The sequence below is a fragment of the Lagenorhynchus albirostris genome, chromosome 4 (assembly GCF_949774975.1).
Source record: "Lagenorhynchus albirostris chromosome 4, mLagAlb1.1, whole genome shotgun sequence".
Lineage (NCBI taxonomy): Eukaryota > Metazoa > Chordata > Mammalia > Artiodactyla > Delphinidae > Lagenorhynchus > Lagenorhynchus albirostris.
Genome location: NC_083098.1, coordinates 3,759,273 through 3,779,605, shown reverse-complemented (window position 1 = coordinate 3,779,605; position 20,333 = coordinate 3,759,273). Strand labels below are relative to the sequence as shown.

At 46.5% G+C, this 20,333-nt stretch overlaps 2 protein-coding genes across 24 annotated transcripts in view; one reads left to right on the top strand and one right to left on the bottom strand.

The window, feature by feature from the left end:
• The window catches only part of RAPGEF2 (Rap guanine nucleotide exchange factor 2), a 244,877-nt gene extending 238,842 nt beyond the window's left edge, over positions 1 to 6,035 (bottom strand). For all 5 annotated transcript variants that reach the window (XM_060147533.1, XM_060147534.1, XM_060147536.1 and 2 more), the window contains exon 1: positions 5,924 to 6,035. In XM_060147533.1, the coding sequence (XP_060003516.1) occupies positions 5,924 to 5,992 (69 nt within the window). In that variant the 5' untranslated portion in view covers positions 5,993 to 6,035. The remainder of the gene's footprint in view (positions 1 to 5,923) is intronic.
• A 320-nt stretch (positions 6,036 to 6,355) lies between these two features.
• SPMIP2 (sperm microtubule inner protein 2) overlaps positions 6,356 to 20,333 on the top strand; it is a 160,916-nt gene continuing 146,938 nt past the window's right edge. For 15 of the 19 annotated variants that reach the window (XR_009540206.1, XR_009540199.1, XR_009540207.1 and 12 more), the window contains exons 1-2: positions 7,076 to 7,570; positions 9,835 to 9,980. The gene's annotated coding sequence lies outside the window, so the exon portion shown is untranslated. Of the gene's footprint in view, positions 6,474 to 6,990; positions 7,049 to 7,075; positions 7,571 to 9,831; positions 9,981 to 20,333 lie in introns of those variants that run through there. The other 4 variants (XM_060147522.1, XM_060147521.1, XM_060147524.1 and 1 more) reach the window with 4 other exon arrangements.

The following is a 20,333-nucleotide window of genomic DNA, read 5'->3' as shown; positions in this document are numbered from 1 at the left end:
CAACTACTGAGCCTGCGCTCTAGAGCCCGCGAGCCACAACTACTGAAGCCCGCGCTGCGCAACAAGAGAAGCCCGCGCACGGCAAGGAAGAGCAGCCCCCGCTCGCCGCAACTGCAGAAAGCGCATGCGCAGCAACAAAGACCCAACACAGCCAAATATAAATAAATAAATAAATTTATACAGAAAATTATGTTCAACAACTTGGACTTTTCTCCTATGAACTAAGAAATGGCCATCTCCGCCAACTGCCGTGACTAGGCTGCACTGGCGTAAACGTGTGCACGGAATGACACGATGAGCAGCTGACATGAACGTGCACAAGTGCAGCCGGCCTGTCCAGCAGAGTGGATATCTCCGCTGTGTAGCTCGGGCTCTTGACCATCTCCACCCTGGAGGTCAGACCTCTGCTTTAACAGAACTCCAGTCTCCTCCCACTCTGCACAAATCGCAAGCTTCCACAGGACACGTAGCGTCACTTTCCATCCCCCACTCAACCCCTTGGCTCCACGCGCACTGAACAAAGGTCCACACTTATTTCCTTACAACCACCTGTGCAGCTTCTGTGACCTTGGGTTCACCTGGAAAATCCTTCATAGCCTCCTGGTCCACTGGTGGGTGAATTTCTACTCCCCTAAGACTTAATACACACCCACCTAGGAAGTCCCCAGACTCAATACACACCCATCTAGGAAGTCCCCAACCTCAGCAGTGCTGGCCTAGGACAGCTGTCACAGCACTAATGAATCACTTCCTACTTATGACATGATAGACTGGTGAGCTGCTTGAGGGACAGACGTCTCAATGAACCCCCAAGGCCTGGTAAGTAATACGTATTTCATTAAAATGTGATAACAAGAACTATTATTAGGCACTGCACTCAACAGTAAATGTACGTTCTTCCATTTCATCCACGAAACAACTTCAAGAAGCTATTACCCACATTTTACAGATGAGGAAACTGTTAATCAAAAATGGGGTGAGAAGGAACAGCCCATATAATACAGAACGATCACCAGCGGCCACATTTCCATAACTCTACACTAGTCTAGATCAAAGTTCTTTGAGGCAATTACAATTCCTTTTCACTACATATAAAACTTACAAAATATGTAACAAAGCTAAAAAAAAGTTTTCAAATGAGTCAAGAAGGCATAGTCTTTCTGTGTTTTGAAAAGGTTACTGTATCTTTATTTCAAATAGCTCATTTAGGTTGGAAGCATATGCCACTATTACTTTACATAATATGACTTTATAAGACTTGAATTTCAAACATCACCCAAGGCAGACCTTATTGTGTTCATTTAACTCCCCCCCAAATCCACCTGGATGAAGTTTTTTCAGGGCAACAGTAAATTTTTAAAAAAAAGAACAGACTTGTTTCAAGGTGGAGGGGGGTAGAGGAGGGATGGATTGGGCATTTGGGGTTACCAGATGCAAACCACAGAGAACGGATAAACAACAAGGTCCTACTCTATAGCACAGGGAACTATATTCAACATGCTATGATAAATCATAATAGAAAAGAATTTTTAAAAAAGAATTTATATATACGTTTAACTGAATCACTCTGCTGTACAGCAGAAGTTAACACAACATTGTAAATCAACTACACTTCAATTAAAAGAAAAAAGAAGCATGGCGAGTCTTCATAAATAAGCTAAAATGACAGTGCTAGGAGGTTATAGCTGGTTTTGTTTTTATTTTACGTCCTTTTTCGAGAGGAAGAAAACCGCCACAAGTTGGCAACCAGGAAGTCCTCTTAATATTTTTTTAATTTTTGTTTTTCTGGGTTTTTTTGAGTGTCTGTGAAAGCCCGGGGTGGGGTCTGGGAAGGACTGTGTTAAACACCAACCTTTCGAAGCACTGCAGTTGGAGAGATTCATTTTGACCCTCAGCCAAGATACGCAAAGCTAATTATGGAACCGTTAATTACTAAATGTTTAAAAGGTTATTTGAAGGTGACTAAGTTTCCACCAATATTGCAAAAGAATGTTAATAATTTTTACCATAAATTCAAGTCCTCGCTTGTTCAGAGCCACATGCTAATACAGTTTGAAATTGGTTTTTCAGTAATAAATGTGTATTTTTTTAACCTCCAAATTCAAATATCATTGTTATGAAAGCTAAATGCGTGTGGCCAGTCATTACTTTGCGAGCCATGCTTTTCAAAAGTGCACCCAGACCATTTAGTTGTGTTTTACGAACAAAAACTACTTAAGGAACAAATTATTTATGATTAGAGCCCCAAAATGAGCCAAAATATAATCAAACTATAAGTTGTCAGAGGAAAATACAAGACTGCTCATAAACTATGATAAAAAAGAGATGGAAAATTTATCTGTCATAGACACAATTCTTCCACTGGATTTGAAAGTTAAGTATTCATCAGAGATACTCTTTTGTGCAGATTCTCATAACTTAAAGTTCTCTGGGCTAAAGGCACTTTTTCAGCCCTCTCATTATGACTCAAGACACATGCTACTGAGTGACTTTTGCAAAGAACTAAGTCTTGCACTGTTAAGAGCTCTCCAATGACAAATTCATGATTTAGCAACTAGATCACAAGGTGTAATAGCCAAAAAAAATTTCAGTCGTGAAGAACAAAGTAATATTACTAGGAAGGGATGAGGCAGCAGATTTTACACAAGCCATTTTAAAAAGTAACTTTTACAACTAGCTAAAAACACATCATAGTAAATCTTTAAAGTAGAAGAATATTCTGCAATAGATGTTTCACCTGAAAAACTAAAAACAGGCATTTATACACTCTACCTAAGCAATCTGAAAGGGTCTGAATCCAATAAGTTAATAATATGGTTTAGAAAAATCATTTTATTGTTTAAAGACTTGGGGGGAAAGCTGTTTGTAATTTATTTACATCTTTCACTTCACTTAATTGCTTAGGTGACCAAGCTTCCCATTTAAGTGATTAAAGACACAAACCCCAACAGTTTAATAAAGCAGTTACTTAAGAGTCCTGTTTTTCAACAGAGGTGCACTGAAAAATATTAATAGAACATTTAGTGCTCCTTATTTTCAAGGAGGTTTGTTATTGAGAATACAGTGCCCCACTGACTAGAACTTAGCCACTTTCCAGACACACAATATGGGACACACATTGGATTAAAGATGGCTTTTCTTGTCCTCTCAGAATATCAGGTGAAATAGTGACAGCCCCTTAAATATGAATATGTGAGATTTAGCTAAAAATTCGAGTGACAATTTTGTTTCTCCTTGCCATTCCCCCTCTAGTGACGTGCCTAAACAAACGGGAAAATGGGTTTCCATTTTCCAGGTGGGCATGAAAAACTTCCTAATTTCATAACACTCTTCAAAGTTCCTGTGTTTGCACTGAGGCTCTCCCCACCCCCAGATTCTCTTGGAGCTAACCTCTTAGGTTACACGAGTGACAGCACGATTACTTATAGGCAACTGAGTGACCTTGTACAAAACCACATCTTCACAGGGTTTGGGAGACAAACTGGGTTGGTAGGGTTAAAAAAAAGAAAAAATAAAGGAAGAAAATGAATTTAACAAAGAATATTTATATATTTTCCTCTTTTAAGACACCTTTCTCTTGCCTGCCGTAAGAATCGTACAAACTCCTTCACCATATCTATCCTGAGAAACAGAAGGAAGCATGACAGCAAAACTTCCCTAATTCGTATCTGTCTGTCCGTATCAAGTTTATTTCATAACTTGGCTTTTATATTACAAACTTCTAACCCTCGAGCACTCAAGAGAAAAGACAGGGCAGAAAAAATTCCGGCCCTTGCATTCACAAAGCACTCAACAGAAAAGGCACCTGCTACCAAAACATTTTTTTTTAACTTTTGAGTAAATTTCAAACTTTCAGAAAAGTAATTATTTTTGACAAGCCAGGTGAAGGTGGAAAACATTCACATTTCCATCTACCTTCTCTTTAAAATAATAAATAAACACATAGGTCCGCATTAGTAATAACCAAGGGAGCATCAGTGTTAATAGGGTGGGTACTTATGAATGTTCCAAATGTTTGGTAGGCTTCTCTAAGGTGACTGGTTCTGTGAAGGTTTGGTGGGGGAAATGCGCTGCTTTCAGACGGTCAGCGAAGCGTTCACATTGCGGTGTCAGTAGCAACTGGCCCACTTCTGACTCGGGCCAAGCTCTGCGCTGGTCGGTTTTCACTCTGCTCTCCACAACCGGCGCGTCAACAGGGAAATTTAACAGCTCATTTCTCTGGCACAGTCAGCACGCGGTCACAGTGGAGGTTCTGTCTCTTCCAGTTTTGTTGGGGGACACACCCCCCTCCACCCACCTGATAGCAGGTTTGGAGTCATTGCTATTCTAATCAACCAACCGGAGATTCCACTTCCCGGCTCTCTAACTTCCACTCAAGGCCTCTGACATCATTTTCCGACCTGCCTTGCTAGGTTCTAATATTCTCGGCATGTGTGATTTCACTTGGCACTTCAAACACTGAAAGGGATCGAAACATTTCACTGAAATGGGCTCCTCCATCACACTGTGACTGAGAACGTGCGTTTTCCGCTGCAGAAGACTGACTGACAACTTAAAGCCGACAGGAGATGCAGAAGGCACATGAGAAGCAGTGCAACAAGAGCAAAAAGCAGGACCTTCCTCGTTTTCGATAAAGTAATCCTTTAGATTAGGAACTTTCTGGAGACACTGTGAAATGAATTTGCCTTGCAAGATTACCACCCATATTCCACAGTCTGGTAAACGAGTGCAATCTACCTACGATCCCCAGGTGTGCCGGCTCCATCAGAAAATAAATGAAAAACCAAAAACCGCACCAGGTGCCATTCCTGGGCCTTGTCCAAAGGCAGCCAGTGGAAGCGTCTATTTTATTCTCTTTGCCCCGCATTAAATAACGACAATCAACAGCAGAGGAGGAGAGACTTTGGCTCTGAACAGATGGCATCCAACACCTAACAAGCGAAGCAACTCTTTCAAGCATTAGATCCTAAATGTCTGATGGTCCCAAGGATCAGGAGGGCTTATTTGTCTTAAGACGGTTGGCAGCAGGATCCCCTGTAGTCACCATCCCGACGCTTAGGAGCATGCGTCATTATCCAGTCAGCAGCTAAAAGCAAAAAAAATCAAACCACCACATTTTTATAAAATTTCCCCCTCTCTAGTCCAACTTGAGACGACCAGATCCACCACCATCAGCAATTCCTCTACTTAAAGCCAGAGAAAAATAAGCCTGAAGGTAAACGAACGTATGAAGGTTAACAAACTTATCTAATTTTGACAAGGTTGTGCAACACCAAAAGAATCCGCAGGGTACCCTTCCCGGGGCTGTATCTGAATATGCCTGCTCTGCAGTTCTGTCTGCAGTTGAAACTAAAAGCACTAACCTAGCTATTCAACTTCCCCCCCACCAACCCCTTCCTTGCAAAGCGGCATCACTTTTCCAAATAAAAAAAAAAGGAAAAGAAAAATAGTAAACACACAAACATGTCAACCTTTTACTTTAGAAGACCAGCACGGGTTCGCGTTCCGCAGAGCGGAAGTTTCCTCCTACACCTCTGCAAACGCCGAAGAACTCTGAAGGTACCAGGGGCCACAAGCCGGGGGAGGCAGGGCGCCTGCGGCCGGGGTGGGGGTGGGGGGCAGGAGGGGCCGGCCGAGGGGAGGTGACTGCCCCCCGCCCCGAAAGGCTCCCGGGCCCCGCGCTAGGCTGGGCAGAGGGGACGCTCGGGAGAGACCTCCCTGCCCCGCGGGGCAATCGCAGGAGAAGATCGGTACGGGGAGAGCAGCGAAAAGGAGGAGAAGATCCAGGAGGGGGAAATAACGCCAGGACGGCCAGGGGAGACGCGGAGACGCGAAGCCCCTGGAAGCTGGGGACTTGACGCGAGGCGCGGGCGCGCGGGGCGAACGACGTGGGCAGGGAGCGCGCAGCCAACGCGGGGCTCACCTGGGGGGTCCTCTCGGCCGGGTTCTTCATCACCGCCTGGCGGAAGCTGTTATCCACGTAGGACGCCATCTCCCCCCGCAGCCCGGGCCGGGGCCGCTCCGCGCCCTCGGCCGCCGCCTCCCGGCCCAGCGCCGCCGCCGCCGCCGCCGCCGCCGCCGCCGCCGCCGCCTCCGCCCTGCGCGCTCCGCCCGCCTCGGGCCAACCAGCCAAACCGCGGCGGCGGCGGGGCGGGGGGCGCGCGAGGCCCGAGGGTCCCCGCGGCGCCCGGCTGCCGGGAGCTCCCGCTTCCTCCGCCTCCCCCGCGCCGCGCGGCCGGGAAGGCTCCCCACGGGCCCGGGCTCGACACGCCTCCCCGGCTCCTCTCGGGGACGGCGGCGGCTCCTCCCGCCCCCCGCCGGCCTGAGTTATTTTTAGGGAGTTCGAGCGGCGGGGAGGGGTTGGCTGGGGCGCACGGGCCTCGCGCTCCTCCGCGCGCAGGGCCGCCCCCTCCTCTCGGGGGCTCCGGGAAGCACTCGGGGGCGCCGCGGCCGCCGTCCGATGACCGGCTCAGGTCAGGGCACTGCGAAGCCGGGTCGCCTCGGCCGCCGTCCCCGCCGCCGCGCCGCGGCTCCGTCTACTGCGCTTGGCCGAGCCCCCCGACGGCTGCTGCATCCCCTCGGGCCGCCCCGCCGCCGCCGTGCGCTCCGCCGCCGCCCCCCATCTGCACGCGCGGAGCGGCCAGAGCGCCCCCGGCTGCGCGCTCGGCCCGCTGGCTCTCGGCAACTTTGTTCCCGGGCTGCGGGCGCGGAGGGAAGGGGCCGCGGGCACCGGGTCCGGACTCCTGGCGGCGGGCGTCGCGCACAGCCCCCCGGAGAGTGTTTGGGGAGCGGCGACTCCCCTCCTCTTCCCCGCCTCTTCCTCCTCCTGCGCCCCCGCGCCGCCCCGCCGCGCTCAGGGAGGAAGCGGCCTCCGGGGCCGGGCGCTTTGTGCTGCAACCATGGTGAAGAGCGAGTGACGGGCCGGCGGCCACTGGAAGCGCGCCGCGTCGCCGGGGGCGGGGCGTCCCGGCGCCGGGTCCCGCCCCCGCGCCGCCCGCCCGCCAGCCGGCCGCGCCCTCGCTCCGGAGCTGCACCTTTGGCGGCCCAGGTGAGCCGAGCGCCGGGCGCCCGGGGGTCGCCGCGCCCGGGCCGGGCTGGAGGGGGCCCCGCACCACCTGGCCCCGGGGAGGTGGCGCGCCCCGGCTGCCGGGCGGAGATTGCAGCTTCCCCTCTGGCGGCTCACGCCGCGCCGCCGGCCCACACCCCACGCGCGTCCCGGGGGACCTGCAGCGTCGCGTCGCCCCTCCAGACTGCCCCTGGCGCCACGCCTCGGCCGCCGGGGCGGCACGTCGACCCGGAACAGAAGCCCGGCCCGCAGCTTGGGCCGCCCTGGGCAGTCGTTTTGAACCCAGGGGTTGGCTCCGAGTCGCTCCAGAGGCGATCAGTCCTCTAGGGATTTATTTGGCTTATCCTTAACTTTCTGCAGGGACAGCGTTCCTCTCCTGCCTTCCATGCTCAGCAGGGCACCTTCAGACACTTAAATGACCAAGAAAGGAGGGAGATGGAAACGTGCCCCTTCAACCCTAGACCAAACGCCACCCCCAGACGGGCGAACACTCCAGATTTAAAGGTGAGACCGGACAGCAAGTTCTGTGACATAAGCAGAAACACTGGCAGATGTGGCTTGGCACGAGCCGGGTAAACGTCCAGACCCCGGATCCGACCCGGAGTCACTTGGTGCAGAGGCACTAGGACAGAGCCCTTTAAGATGTCACCAGTACTGCTACGTCCTCCCCCCTCACACGCCCACCCGCGAGCCAGGTCGAGGTGTGTAAGGCCAGCCAAGCAGCGAGAACAGCTCTGGAGTCCTGGTCCTAGAGCTTGATTATTATTATTATTTTTTTTTTTGTGGGGGTACGCGGGCCTCTCACTGCTATGGCCTCTGCCGTCGCGGAGCACAGGCTCCGGACGCGCAGGCTCAGCGGCCATGGCTCACGGGCCCAGCCGCTCCGCGGCATGTGGGATCTTCCCGGACCGGGGCACGAACCCGTGTCCCCTGCATCGACAGGCGGACTCTCAACCACTGTGCCACCAGGGAAGCCCCTAGAGCTTGATTTTCATCTGGCTCCCCTTCCCCACCCGCATCAAGTTCGTGCTTTGCTGTCTCTATGGAGGCCGCACTCAGAGGAGGATTGCTACTTTGAGGACCTACCACGCTGGACACTTTTCAAATTTTCAAACATAACTTTTTCGACATCTAGTTTATTGTAAACACTTGGAAGAGGTTATGAACGAACGTTTTAGGGTCCCGAAGTCACCTGTGTGGCATTAAACAGATTGTGTGGCTTCCAAGAGACGGGGCCGTCCTGGCCGAACCTCCTGAAACAATCTTACAAATTATCTCTCTAGACCCTTGATGTTACCCTGTGCTCCAACTGCTTCCCCATATTTCTCTCGAAGCCCTTAGTTGAAACTCAGCATCCAATTCTTTATGACCTAGACCACCACCACCTTGAATAAGTGCCATTACAGCTCTGTGAAGAGAGAGGAGAAGAAAAGTCAGATCCAATGAAGTGAAAAAACGTACCTGACATCTCCGTCTGGTGCCCGGTAGACATCTCAGACTTCACCTGCGCAAACCAGGCTCCAGATCTCCTGCCCCAGACATGCCCCAGCCACAGACTTCCACATTCCTGCTAATGGCATCTACCTCTGTCACCCTTGCCCAGGTGAAGAGCCTTGGCTTCTTTCTTGACTCTTTCCTTTCTCTTACCAACCTCCCCACCCCAGGTTTCAGTAAACCTGTCAGCTCAACCTTCAGAGTGCCATATCTGGAACCTAACCTCTACCCACCACCTCAATGGCCATGACCTTGGTCCACACCAGCATCAGCTTTTGCCTGAGCTTTGCAGTAACCACTTACCTGGCCTCCCTCTTTCTGCCCTTGCCTCCAGCACCAGGGAGTCGGGGTGAGTCTTTTCACTCCAGCTCATGTCATTCCTCTGCTAAAAACAACAACAAAGGGCTTCCCTGGTGGCGCAGTGGTTGGGAGTCTGCCTGCCGATGCAGGGGACACGGGTTCGTGCCCCGGTCCGGGAAGATCCCACATGCTGCGGAGTGGCTGGGCCCGTGAGCCATGGCCACTGAGCCTGCACGTCCAGAGCCTGTGCTCCGCAACGGGAGAGGCCACAACAGTGAGAGGCCCACGTACCGAAAAAAACAAAACAAAACAAAAAACAACAACAACAAAAAGTCCATTAGCTCCCCACCACTTTTTTTTTTTCAAGGTCCTTATTTATCATGGCCTAAATGACCTATACACCTGGTTCTCCTTCCCTCCCCACCCCCGCCCCCTTTATCTCTCTGACCTCATCTCCTACTATTCCACCCCCTGCTCATTTCCCAGCCACACTGGCCTCCGTGCTGCTTCTGGAACACAGGAAGCGAGCCACAGTCTCATGGCCTTTCCTTCTGCTGTTTCACTGCCACCTGAATTAGTGACCCACTCCCCTAGGCCACCAGAAAACCACACCACACCTCAAATGGTGTTCCCTCGCCTCCTTCATGTCTTTATTCAAGTGTCACTTTCCCTGTATCTCCACATGCCCTGGTTCTCTCCCTTGCTTTGCTTACCACCATCTGACATACGACGGATTTTACTTACTTGATTTATTTATTGTGTCCCTCCACCATAACGTAAGCTTCCGACGTCAGTGATTTTTTTGTTCCTTTTGTTCACTGCTGCACCCCCCAACGTGATGTAAATGAATGAATAACTATAGTGCTACCTTGTATGTGTATGGAACTGATACATACATTATCTCTGTTGGGGAAGGGGAGGCTAGGAGAGAAACGTAACCTCTCTGAGCCTGTTTTCTCTTCTTTTAAAAGCAGATGAAGATGGCCTACCCGGAAGATTTTCGAGGATCCAGGAGAATCCACGCCAAGTGACCGTGACTTGTAAAGCGCTTGAACCACGGTGTGTGCTCAACAAATGGTGGTTATTTTTAAGATCGTCCTCATCATCCCAACCCTCTGAGGTTAGTGGAATGGTTATTATCATTCCTGTTTACAGATGAGGTAACTAAGACTAAAATAGGTTATGTGACTTGCCCTAGTTCCAGGCCTGCCTGGAAGTTTGGAAGGGCCCAGGGCAAGCTAATGTAGACCCCATCGTAAATGCCTAAAGCTATAAAGTAACTGGAACACCGTGTGGCAGTGCCTACTGGCTTCCGGCCTGAAACTCACACCCCATTTTCCTCCCATCTCTGCTCCATCACGTATTACAACAAGGCTCATACACGCGAGGACACCTTAGCCTGCGCACCATACCCCTCACAAAAGCTACCCCCTGGCGATTCCTCCAGCCTTGGACAGTCAGGCCTGGAAGTGGCAGGGCAGTAAGTTCCAGGGCCTAAGGTGTTCAGAAAGCATGGAATTCCTTGTCCCATGGGGAGGGTGAAGCCGGAGCAGGGCCCCTCAAAGCCTAGGCAATGGGCAAGAACTCAACTCACCCAGGCCGCACAGCCAGAAAGCTGTGACTTACAGATGCAAACCCAGCTCTTTTTGTTCTGAGTGCTCTGCTGTGATACTGAATTGCCCCAGTGACCTCAGGTGAGGCCTAATAGTATGTCTTGTCCACCAACAAAATGACTAACTCGCTGTCAACCTCTAAGCTATCATTTAATTTCAATTAAAGTTAATTTTCCCGCTACTTATAATTACTTATGTAAGTACGTTAATAATGCCATTCGGCATCTAGGACACCTGATACTTGGCATGCATTGCTTCGTTTTATATATTTTATATAATATATTTTATATAATAAAATATATAGGCTAGGTGTTTACAGTCATCTTTTAAAGTGAGTAGATTTTTTTTTAATTTGTTATTTTTTTATTAACATTTGAGCACCAACAGTATGCTGTGTATACCATGGGTGACAGAATTAGACACAGACCTGCCAGTTTGCCAGTTAGCCTAAACCAAACTGCTCCAATAACCATAAAGTAAGCCATTTATTATGCTGCTTCATAAAGGCACGTATAAAGATGATAGCTTCTTTGTTCTGTTTCTACAACCATCATATTATCTAGAAAGTCATTAGGGGATAGAGAGACAGAACACTGTGTTTTAAGTCTAGAAATGCATTTCAAGTTCTGGCCTTAATACCATTCGACTTGTAACTTCAAAAAGCCTTGATGATTCCAACAGTAAAACCTAATGTTAATACATCTCTAAATATATGATATAGGTTAGGTGTTTACAGTCATCTTTTAAAGGGAGTAGATATTTTTTTTTAATTCCTATGGGTCCAGCTACAACATAAGAGTAATACTGATACATCTACATCTATCTATCTGTAGTCATTTTGTTCAAAAAAACGCCTTGAACGTTCACTGTTCAGTCAATAAATATTGATATTTATTGCATGCTGTCTACTAGGTACTGATCTCTATATTTGGAGTACCAATGGTGGATAAGACAAGCGTGCTCCGTTTCCTGGCCTTGTGGGAGCTGACTCTGTGTGCCAGGCGTTTGCCTAATTTACTCACCTCATCTAGGAGAATGGCCAGGGCACTAGGATCTCTTGTCTGAGAACAATCTGCACTGTTCTAAGACAAGAGAGCCCTCTCGTTACCATCTTGTCCAGCTGTTACGACTGTCTGAAAGCAAGGTTCAGAGCTGAGAGGGGTGGAGTTCTAGTAAAGGTGTTCCTCCCATGAATCGGGCTCCTCCCAGACAATTTTTATTCACATTGTTTTGCAGTTACTTGAATCTCAGGAGAGTGGAAGGCTATAGTTTAGACACTGTATCGCTTTCAACAGAGCACACTCCACTAGGAAATATTGTATCTACCTGCAAATAGCATTCCAGAGTCCCTGGTAGAGAATACAGTTACAGAGCCCAGGGAGAGACAGTGTATACATAGCAGAGAGCTCATGAAACAAGTTAGATGAAGTGTATCGAATACACAATTAGACTCAGACTCTTAGGTTTGATTTTATAGGAATCCTAATAAATTCAGAGCTGAGGATGTTGTCACATGAGTAAGAACGATGCTAAATCTCGATGTGTAGATATTTTGGACTTGATTCTAAAAGAAGAAACCATTTTTTCCTAATTTATCAATATTATGACCTTGGTTCTGCCTTGGCCACAAAATTAAATAAAAATATAAGTCAGAAATATATATTTGAGCTAACAAATAAAACTGTTTTATCCGGTTACACGATTGCATCCTGCACCCTGACATAACCACTTTCTTCTGCTGATGTGTTTGCATTTGAACTATTGGACCAGTGGGAAAGCACAGTCTTCTTTAGTTCCTGATTGTGAGAAAGCTGATGCGACATTTCTTAAAGGAAATGCGTTGTTAAACTTTTGATCCACTGTCAATTCCTTCTATTGTTGCCTAGTGTTTGGCATTTATTTTTATGAATCGCCCTGTGGAACTGTAGTGCAAAATCAGTCTGCCAATTTTAAGGAGACCTCTAAAAGGGTTTAGGTAAAGTCTGCAGATTCAGGGTTTTTTTGTTTGTTTTGTTTGTTTTTTTTAAGCCTGAAAATAGGTAAAATTAAGGACTTCAGTTCAAAACCTAACGATGTAATTGCCACTACACAGTCAATGAGTGTTTAATGCATAGATTTTAAAAGCCCATGCTGGATATCATGAATGCTTAAATTAATTATGCAGAGAGAAAAAGAAAAACCTTCCATTTCAAACATGCACAATGGAACATTGTATAAAATTGTATCTGGGTTTCTCCAGTTATGTTAAGGTGGTTGCATACAACTGAAGTTACATCCACAAGCACACTGGTATGCAGTGCAGAATTTGTAAATGTGTTCCAATGAAGGAAAGCAGCTACAATTATCACCAGCTCTGGTCTCCAAGTGGTATTCAAGGGGAAAGCAAGTGTGCTATAATACAGCTGTCTTCTATAAGAGCTACAAAATCAGACAAGGTCTTTGAGGGGGGGAAAAAAAAAGCAGTATTCTTGACCAGCTGTGATTTTTTTAAACACCAATACTAACAATCATTCTGAAGTCATGATTATTTAATATTTGTTAAACCCAAGACTAGTGCTAGACACCATATGTACATAAACAAAGACCGAGAGAGTCTGTGTGTTGAGCTTGCAAATCTAAATTAGGCAAAGGAAGTGAAGGGCAAACAAGGGCGTGGGAAACATGCACTAAGGGCCCGTTTGGAAAAGGAGGCTATTTTGTTGCATTGTATGTTAGTTTTAACTATCAGAAGGTGCGTTATTTCGCAGCACAAAAATTTAAAGGAGGGAAGTCCGGAGTGGGGAGCGGGGAGCACATTGCCTTTATGGGGGTTGAAGGAGGAAACCTTCAATATAAAGATATATCAAGTTAGAGACCTGAAAGAGGAAAGCACCAGTAAATGGCAAAAAACAAGACAAAACTAAAAGCAAAAAAACTCTGACCATTGGCTGGGATCTGATACAAGAAGCAGTAAAGATAATAGGTGAGCTATAGCTCAGAAGAGAACCTTCCGAGCCCTGGAGAGGCACATCACGACGGCCCTGCCCATCCTCAGTGTTCTTATATGAGCATTTTACTTATCACATAAGTATGACCAGTGATAAGTGCTGGTAAGACATTTAAGACTGAGTTTGCTTCCGTCTCATGCTTACCTCACCTACGATGAATGAGCCTGTGGCATCATAGCTGTCTGTAAGAATCCAAAGGTAATTAAGTCAGGGTAAAGACCGAGTAAACTCACAGTACTCCACCCACACCTGGTTGGGTGCGTCAGGGACGGGGCTGTTGACACAGAAGATAGCATAGAAGTGATTGGACTAACAGAACTTTATCACGTTGCTGCAGGGGGAAAAAATGTCATCTTTTTCCCAGTGGAGTCAATAAAATGCAGCTTTATAAGGGCAGAGCAGAATATATGATGTAGTGGGAAAACCTTAGAATCTACTATCACACAACCTTGAATTTGAAAGCCTTTTCTGATAGACATGAGCTCTGTGACCTTGAGGAAAGAGCTTAACCTCTCTGAACGTTAGTTTCTACCTTTGTAAAATATAGTTTAAAAATATCTTTCTTGCTAGATTACTAAGACAATGACTCAAAACAGGATTTATAAAAGTAAATATTCAGGAATTCCCTGGTGGCCCAGTGGTTAGGACTCTGCACTCTCACTGCCGAGGGCCTGGGTTCAATCCCTGGTCGGGGAACTGAGACCCCACGTACAAGCTGTGCGGTCCAGCCAAAAAACCATTTTTTTTTAATTTAAAAAGTAAATACTCTTTCTCATCTCTCCCTTCCCCTTAAAGGAATAGCTTTAGTCAAAGAATATTTATATGGCCCTTCAAATTTCTAGGAAAGAAAGATTTTAGGTTAAAAATATATTGACCTAATTGACTTTACATACAGAATTTTGAACTTAGAGATAGTTCTTTTATTTAGTCTATTTTAGTAAATAAACTTTAATTACTTATAGCAGGTAGCCCAGAGCCTCAAAGATAGATAATGTTTTACCTGGGGCAGTGGTTCCTAGCTGGGGATGATCAGTAGTTTCACAAGGCTAAGAGTGCTGGCAGAGCTAGGCAGGGCTGCTGCCTCCAGAAAGAAAGCCTTCCGTGCTCCACAGGGCGGAATAGGAGCTGCTTCTCAGATGCATCAAACCCAAGTCTGATGGCATCTCTGCTTTTATCAGATAAATGAAAAACCAGAATTGACTCTTACAAATATTGAATCTATTGCCAGGTTTATGTCCATTTCAAAAAGCAAGGGATGACTGCCATCTACTAATCTGTGTGTTATTGTCCCATTTTTTTATTGTCCCATTTTTGTGTCAGAATTATTGATTCCAAATATGAACACGTGTAAATCTGCACCTAGCACTCCAACGACTAAATCTAAAAAATATGTATAAAAAAATTAAATGAACCGGAGATCCAATTTAATTACAGACTAACATTCACAGTGGTATGTTTTTTTAATGTATTTTATTGAAGTGTAGTTGATTTACAATGTGTTAATTTCTGCTGTACAGCAAAGTGATTCAGTTATACATATACATATTCTTTTCCACTATGGTTTATCACAGGATATTGAATATAGTTCCCTGTGCTATACAGTAGGACCTTGTTGTTTATCCATTCTATATATAATAGTTTACATCTGCTAATCCCAAACTCCAAGTCCCCCACCCCCTCGCCCTTGGCAACCACAAGTCTGTTCTCTACGTCTGAGTCTGTTTTATAGATACGTTCATTTGTGCCTTATTTTAGTTTCCACGTATAAGTGATACCATATGGTATTTGTCTTTGTCTGACTTACTTCACTTAGTATGATAATCTCTAGGTCCATCCATGTTGCTGCAAATGGCATTATTTCATTCTTTTTGTGGCTGAGTAATATCCCATTGTATATATGTACCACATCTTCTTTATGCATTCATCTGTTGATGGGCATTTAGGTTGCTTCCATGTCTTGGCTATTGTGAATAGTTCTGCTATAAGTATTGGGGTGCATGTTTCTTTTTGAATTATAGTTTTCTCCTGATATATTCCCAGGAGTAGGATTGCAGTATCATATGGTAGCTCTATTATTAGTTTTTTTAATATATAAATTTATTTATTTTCGGCTGTGTTGGGTCTTCCTTGCTGCACGCAGGCTTTCTCTAGTTGCAGCAAGTGGGGGCTGCTCTTCGTTGCGGTGCATGGGCTTTTCATTGCAGTGTCTTCTCTTGTTGTGGAGCACGGGCTCTAGGTGCGTGGGCTTCAGTAGTTGCGGCATGTGGGCTCAGTAGTTGTGGCTCGCGGGCTCTAGAGCACAGGCTTTGTAGTTGTGGTGCATGGGCTTAGTTGCTCCGCAGCACGTGGGATCTTCCCGGACCAGGGCTCAAACCCGTGTCCCCTGCATTGGCAGGCGGATTCTTAACCACTGCACCACCAGGGAAACCCCTATTATTATTTTTTTAAGGAACCTCCATACTGTTTTCCATAGTGGCTCCACCAATTTACATTCCCAAGTGGTATGTTTGTGACAGTTGCAATTCGCATATTTTTAACAAATTTTCAGATCAAATCAATCTGTGCCTTACGTGGCCCATCATGGGCCAAAGAACAATGCTCCAGGAGCTCTCCATGGTCTCCGCCCAAGGTTAGCGGCAGGGTTACAAGCTGGTAACCGAGTAGAATCTGTGCAAACTTAACTTGAAGCATTTCTTCCACCCATTTATCTTTATGGTGATTTTACACACACACACACACACACACACACACACACACACACACACACACACACACACATCAACATCTATGGCAATTTGTGAACACAAAAGCACTGCAGAATTTTCAGAACAGATACTAGCAGCAGCACTGACCCTGGGTCCTAGGCCAATTGGTTTTCTCCCGACAATAATACTACAAGAGGTCTCAGCAGAGCACCTGTTTAGCTCTTTGTGTGATTAAAGCATCTGCGGTCTACGCTACTATGTCAGATGCAAATTTCGCTGTGAGTCTCTTTCCTGGGACCTGTCAATATTAGAGTGCATTCCTTTTGCTGGCCAAGATATTCCTTTGACCTCTCTTTTAAACACAATGAAATGGGAATTGGAGAAAATAAAGACTTTCTGAAAGGGTTTCAATTCTTCCTCCCCACCCCTACCCCTGGTCAAACAAAGTGCCAAACAATGTCCAGACCATCCTGTTGTCACTACACGATTTCTGTCCTTGCCGAGAAGTGGGATTCTTTTGAAGGATTCTGGGTCCAGGGTTGGGCCAACTCATGCAAAGCTGGAGACAGACTAAACCGGGTCAGTGACCTCTGTGAACAAGGCTAGGCAACCCCTGGTGGTAGGGAGGGATAGGAAGCAGGGTATGAGTGCCGACCACCTTCCTCGTCTTCTTTCAGAAAGAAATTGCGAGTCCATGGCGATATCCAGTCACAACTCTCATGCTTAATTTGGGAAATGTTGGAAACACGAATCAAAAGGCACTAGCAGCCCTGGTTTCTAAACAAAGAGATTTTCAGCAGGGAATTTCAGATGCTATATATTCTTTCTCATACGCAGTTCACCCTCGGGAGGGGGGCACCGAGTCCTGGGCGTATATTGTGCAAGAAAAATTAACACAAGCAGTGAATCCCATCTTTTCTTGTGAAGATCAATAGTCATTACCGAACAATGCCAGGACTCTCAAAGACCATTAAGTTTTTTCCAAGGGATTTCCCCAGATGGGCTCCTGGCAATTCACTTATGTAACTAATAACAGTGGCTGACAGGTATTGAGTGCTCGCCATGCCAAGCACTGTTCTGTGTCCTCCAGATGCACCGTCGTAATCGATTTTCCAATGACCCTATGAGGTGGCCACTGTTACCGTACAGGCTTTACAATTAGGTGGAGCTGAGACTTGAGGTCCCCGAGCCAGGAGCTAATCACATGCTTTCTGGTGCCAAAGTACACGTGTTCAGCCCTCATTGTGGGGTTCTCAGATCTTCCTTGGTTTACTTCTTAAACTTAGAACAAGAACCAGATTTAACCATTTGATGGTAATTAAGATGACTTTTAATCCTCAGCCCTATTTTCTTCTGTCCCTGGGAAATGTGACATTCATGACAAATGTGATGATACCAAACCTGAATTCCAACCCAGACAATGCCCCAGACCTCCAGGCTTGCCCACAGGACATCTGCATAAAGATGTACACAGATACCTCAGAATAGGCATGGCCAATAAGAACAAATGAAGTACTTAGGGCTACATACCAGAGCTGTATGCAGAAAACTGCAAAAACTCTGATACAAGAAATCGAAAATGTCTAAGTAAAATAGGGAGGAATACCATGTTCATAAATCAGAAGACTCAATCTAAAGATGTCAGTGTTTCCCCACTTATTTTATTGAATCCGTGCAATGCCAGTCAAAATCTCAGCAAACTTTTATGTAGGTATTGACAGTCTGATTCCAAAATTCACATGGAAAAGCAAAACACTTCTGATAAAAAATGACCAAAGTTGAAGGACTCACCTTACCCAGTTTTAAGACTTACTATAAAACAACATTCATCAAGGTGAAGGATAGGCACATAGACCAATGGAACACAATAGAAAAACCGGAAATAGAGCTGCAAAAATATAATCAACTGATTTTTGACAAAGGGGCAAAGGTAATTCCATGGGGAAAGGGGCCTTTTCAGCAAATTGGGCACCCATATGCAAAATCGACACGTTCAAATTCAAACTCAATATCTTTCCTCTGAAATCTCTCTCCAGGTGTATCCGTATCTTGGAGGATGACATAACCTTACACCTAGTTGCTCAGGCAAAACCAGGCATCATCTTTGACTCACTTTCTGACTTTCAGTCCCTGAGTTCAATCCTTAAAATTATGTTGAATCAGGGAATTCCCTGGCAGTCCAGTGGTTAGGACTCCATGCTTTCACTGCTAAGCAGTGGGTTCTATCCCTGGTCGGGGAACTAAGATCCCACAAGCCGCATGGTGTGGCCAAAAAAAACGTCGACTCACTCATTAAATTATGTGGAATCGCAATGCAATCCCCCCTGCCCCTCTACTGCCACTGACCTAGTCTGGGCACTCTTTCCCCCAGCCTTATCTCCTGTCTCCGATTCCTCCCCCCGCCGCGCGCGCACACACACACACACACACACACGCGCATACACACGCAAACACACAATGCCTCTGAAGGAGCAGCATGGGAATTTCAGAGTATTCCCACGCAATTAGCAGAGGAATCTATTGCTTTCCTAGCACCATTTGCAAAAGTGATACCTATTCAACATTTTTTAAAAGAACATGTTGCCATGATGCTTTTTATGAGAATGATGAAAAGACATTACCATTAGTCATGTTGAAAGAAGGACCATAAGTTGTATAGAGAAGGCAGGCAAGGGTAGGACCCCTTTACCCTGTAGCTGCCTCCGAAGTGCGGGCCCCATCTTTCGGTGGGTACCCAGCCTGTGCCTAGCTCTTCCCCCTGGCTGGCTCCCCTCCTGTTAGAAACTACCTGGGCCTTTGCACAGAAGGATCTTTGAAAAAGGCAAATCGATCGTATAATCCCAGAGCTGAAAGCCCTTCCTTCAGTGGCTTTCTAACACTCCGTAAGATATAAGCCCCTTGTTTCTTATTCCAGAGCCCTGTCAGGTTTTCTCCTCCACCACTTTCCACCCACATAACTTCTATTCCAATCACTGCCAACAATAGGGTCTACAAGGATTTGCCAAACTCTCTTAATTCCTCAATGCCTTGTGTATTCACCTCTCGCCCAGAAGTCTCTTCTCTACAAGGTTCACCTGCAGAATTCTTACTCCTCTTCAAGGCCTTCCTAAGCAAAGGTCTGTGGGCAGGTGACGTTACATAGCAAGATGGAACAAGTGTCCAAGACGCATGAGTCCTAACCTAGATTCTGTCTTGCTAGATACTAGCTGCTTGTCCAGAGGCAACTCACATGCCTCCCATGAGCCTCAGGGCCTATTTAAATGGAGACAATATTAGCTAGATAACATGAGCAAAGCACCTGGGAAGGGAGTTTATGGCCATGGCAAAATGTTTCAGCCGGGCAGACCTGTTAAAATATTTTCCCCGAGATTTGTATTGATATGTCCAGGCACCTTTCCTACTAGTAATTTGTTTGACTTCTGCCAAATCCACCATCCTTTACCCCTGCTTAAGTATAGCTGTTGTAGTTAGGACTTTCCTGGTCTAGGACCACTATTGTTCTTGTTGCTGTGACCATCATTGTTTATTATTGTATCATTATCCCCTGATTCCTCACCGTTCCTCCACACACACACCAGGTAGTGTAGGGCTTCTCACTCTGTGCTCCCAAAGCAGCTTATATGTACCATACTTACAATACTTTTTTTTTGGCGGTACGCGGGCCTCTCACTGTTGTGGCCTCTCCCGCTGTGGAGCACAGGCTCTGGATGTGCAGGCTCAGCGGCCGTGGCTCACGGGCCCAGCCGCTCTGCAGCATGTGGGATCTTCCCGGACTGGGGCACGAACCCGCGTCCCCTGCATCGGCAGGCGGACTCTCAACCACTGCGCCACCAGGGAAGCCCACAATACTTTTTACATTATTCTATAATCATGTGTTATACAACTGCCTCTCCAGGTGACCCTGAACTCCTTGAGGACAGAGCCCATGTATTTTGTGTGTGTTCTGAGAACACTGGCCCTGGCTCAGAGTAGGCCGTCACTAAATTTTTAGTAATTGGATGAATAAAGGAAGAAACTACATTTTATTGATTGGGAGAGAATAAGAAATATTGCTTTATTGATTCCTAGCAGTTTCTGAGCTCCTAGAAAGCTGATGTCGTAGAAGAAATTCATCAAAAGAAACCAGTTAGCTGGCTTTAAAGGGCTGGACTTGCTCAGAAAGCAATGG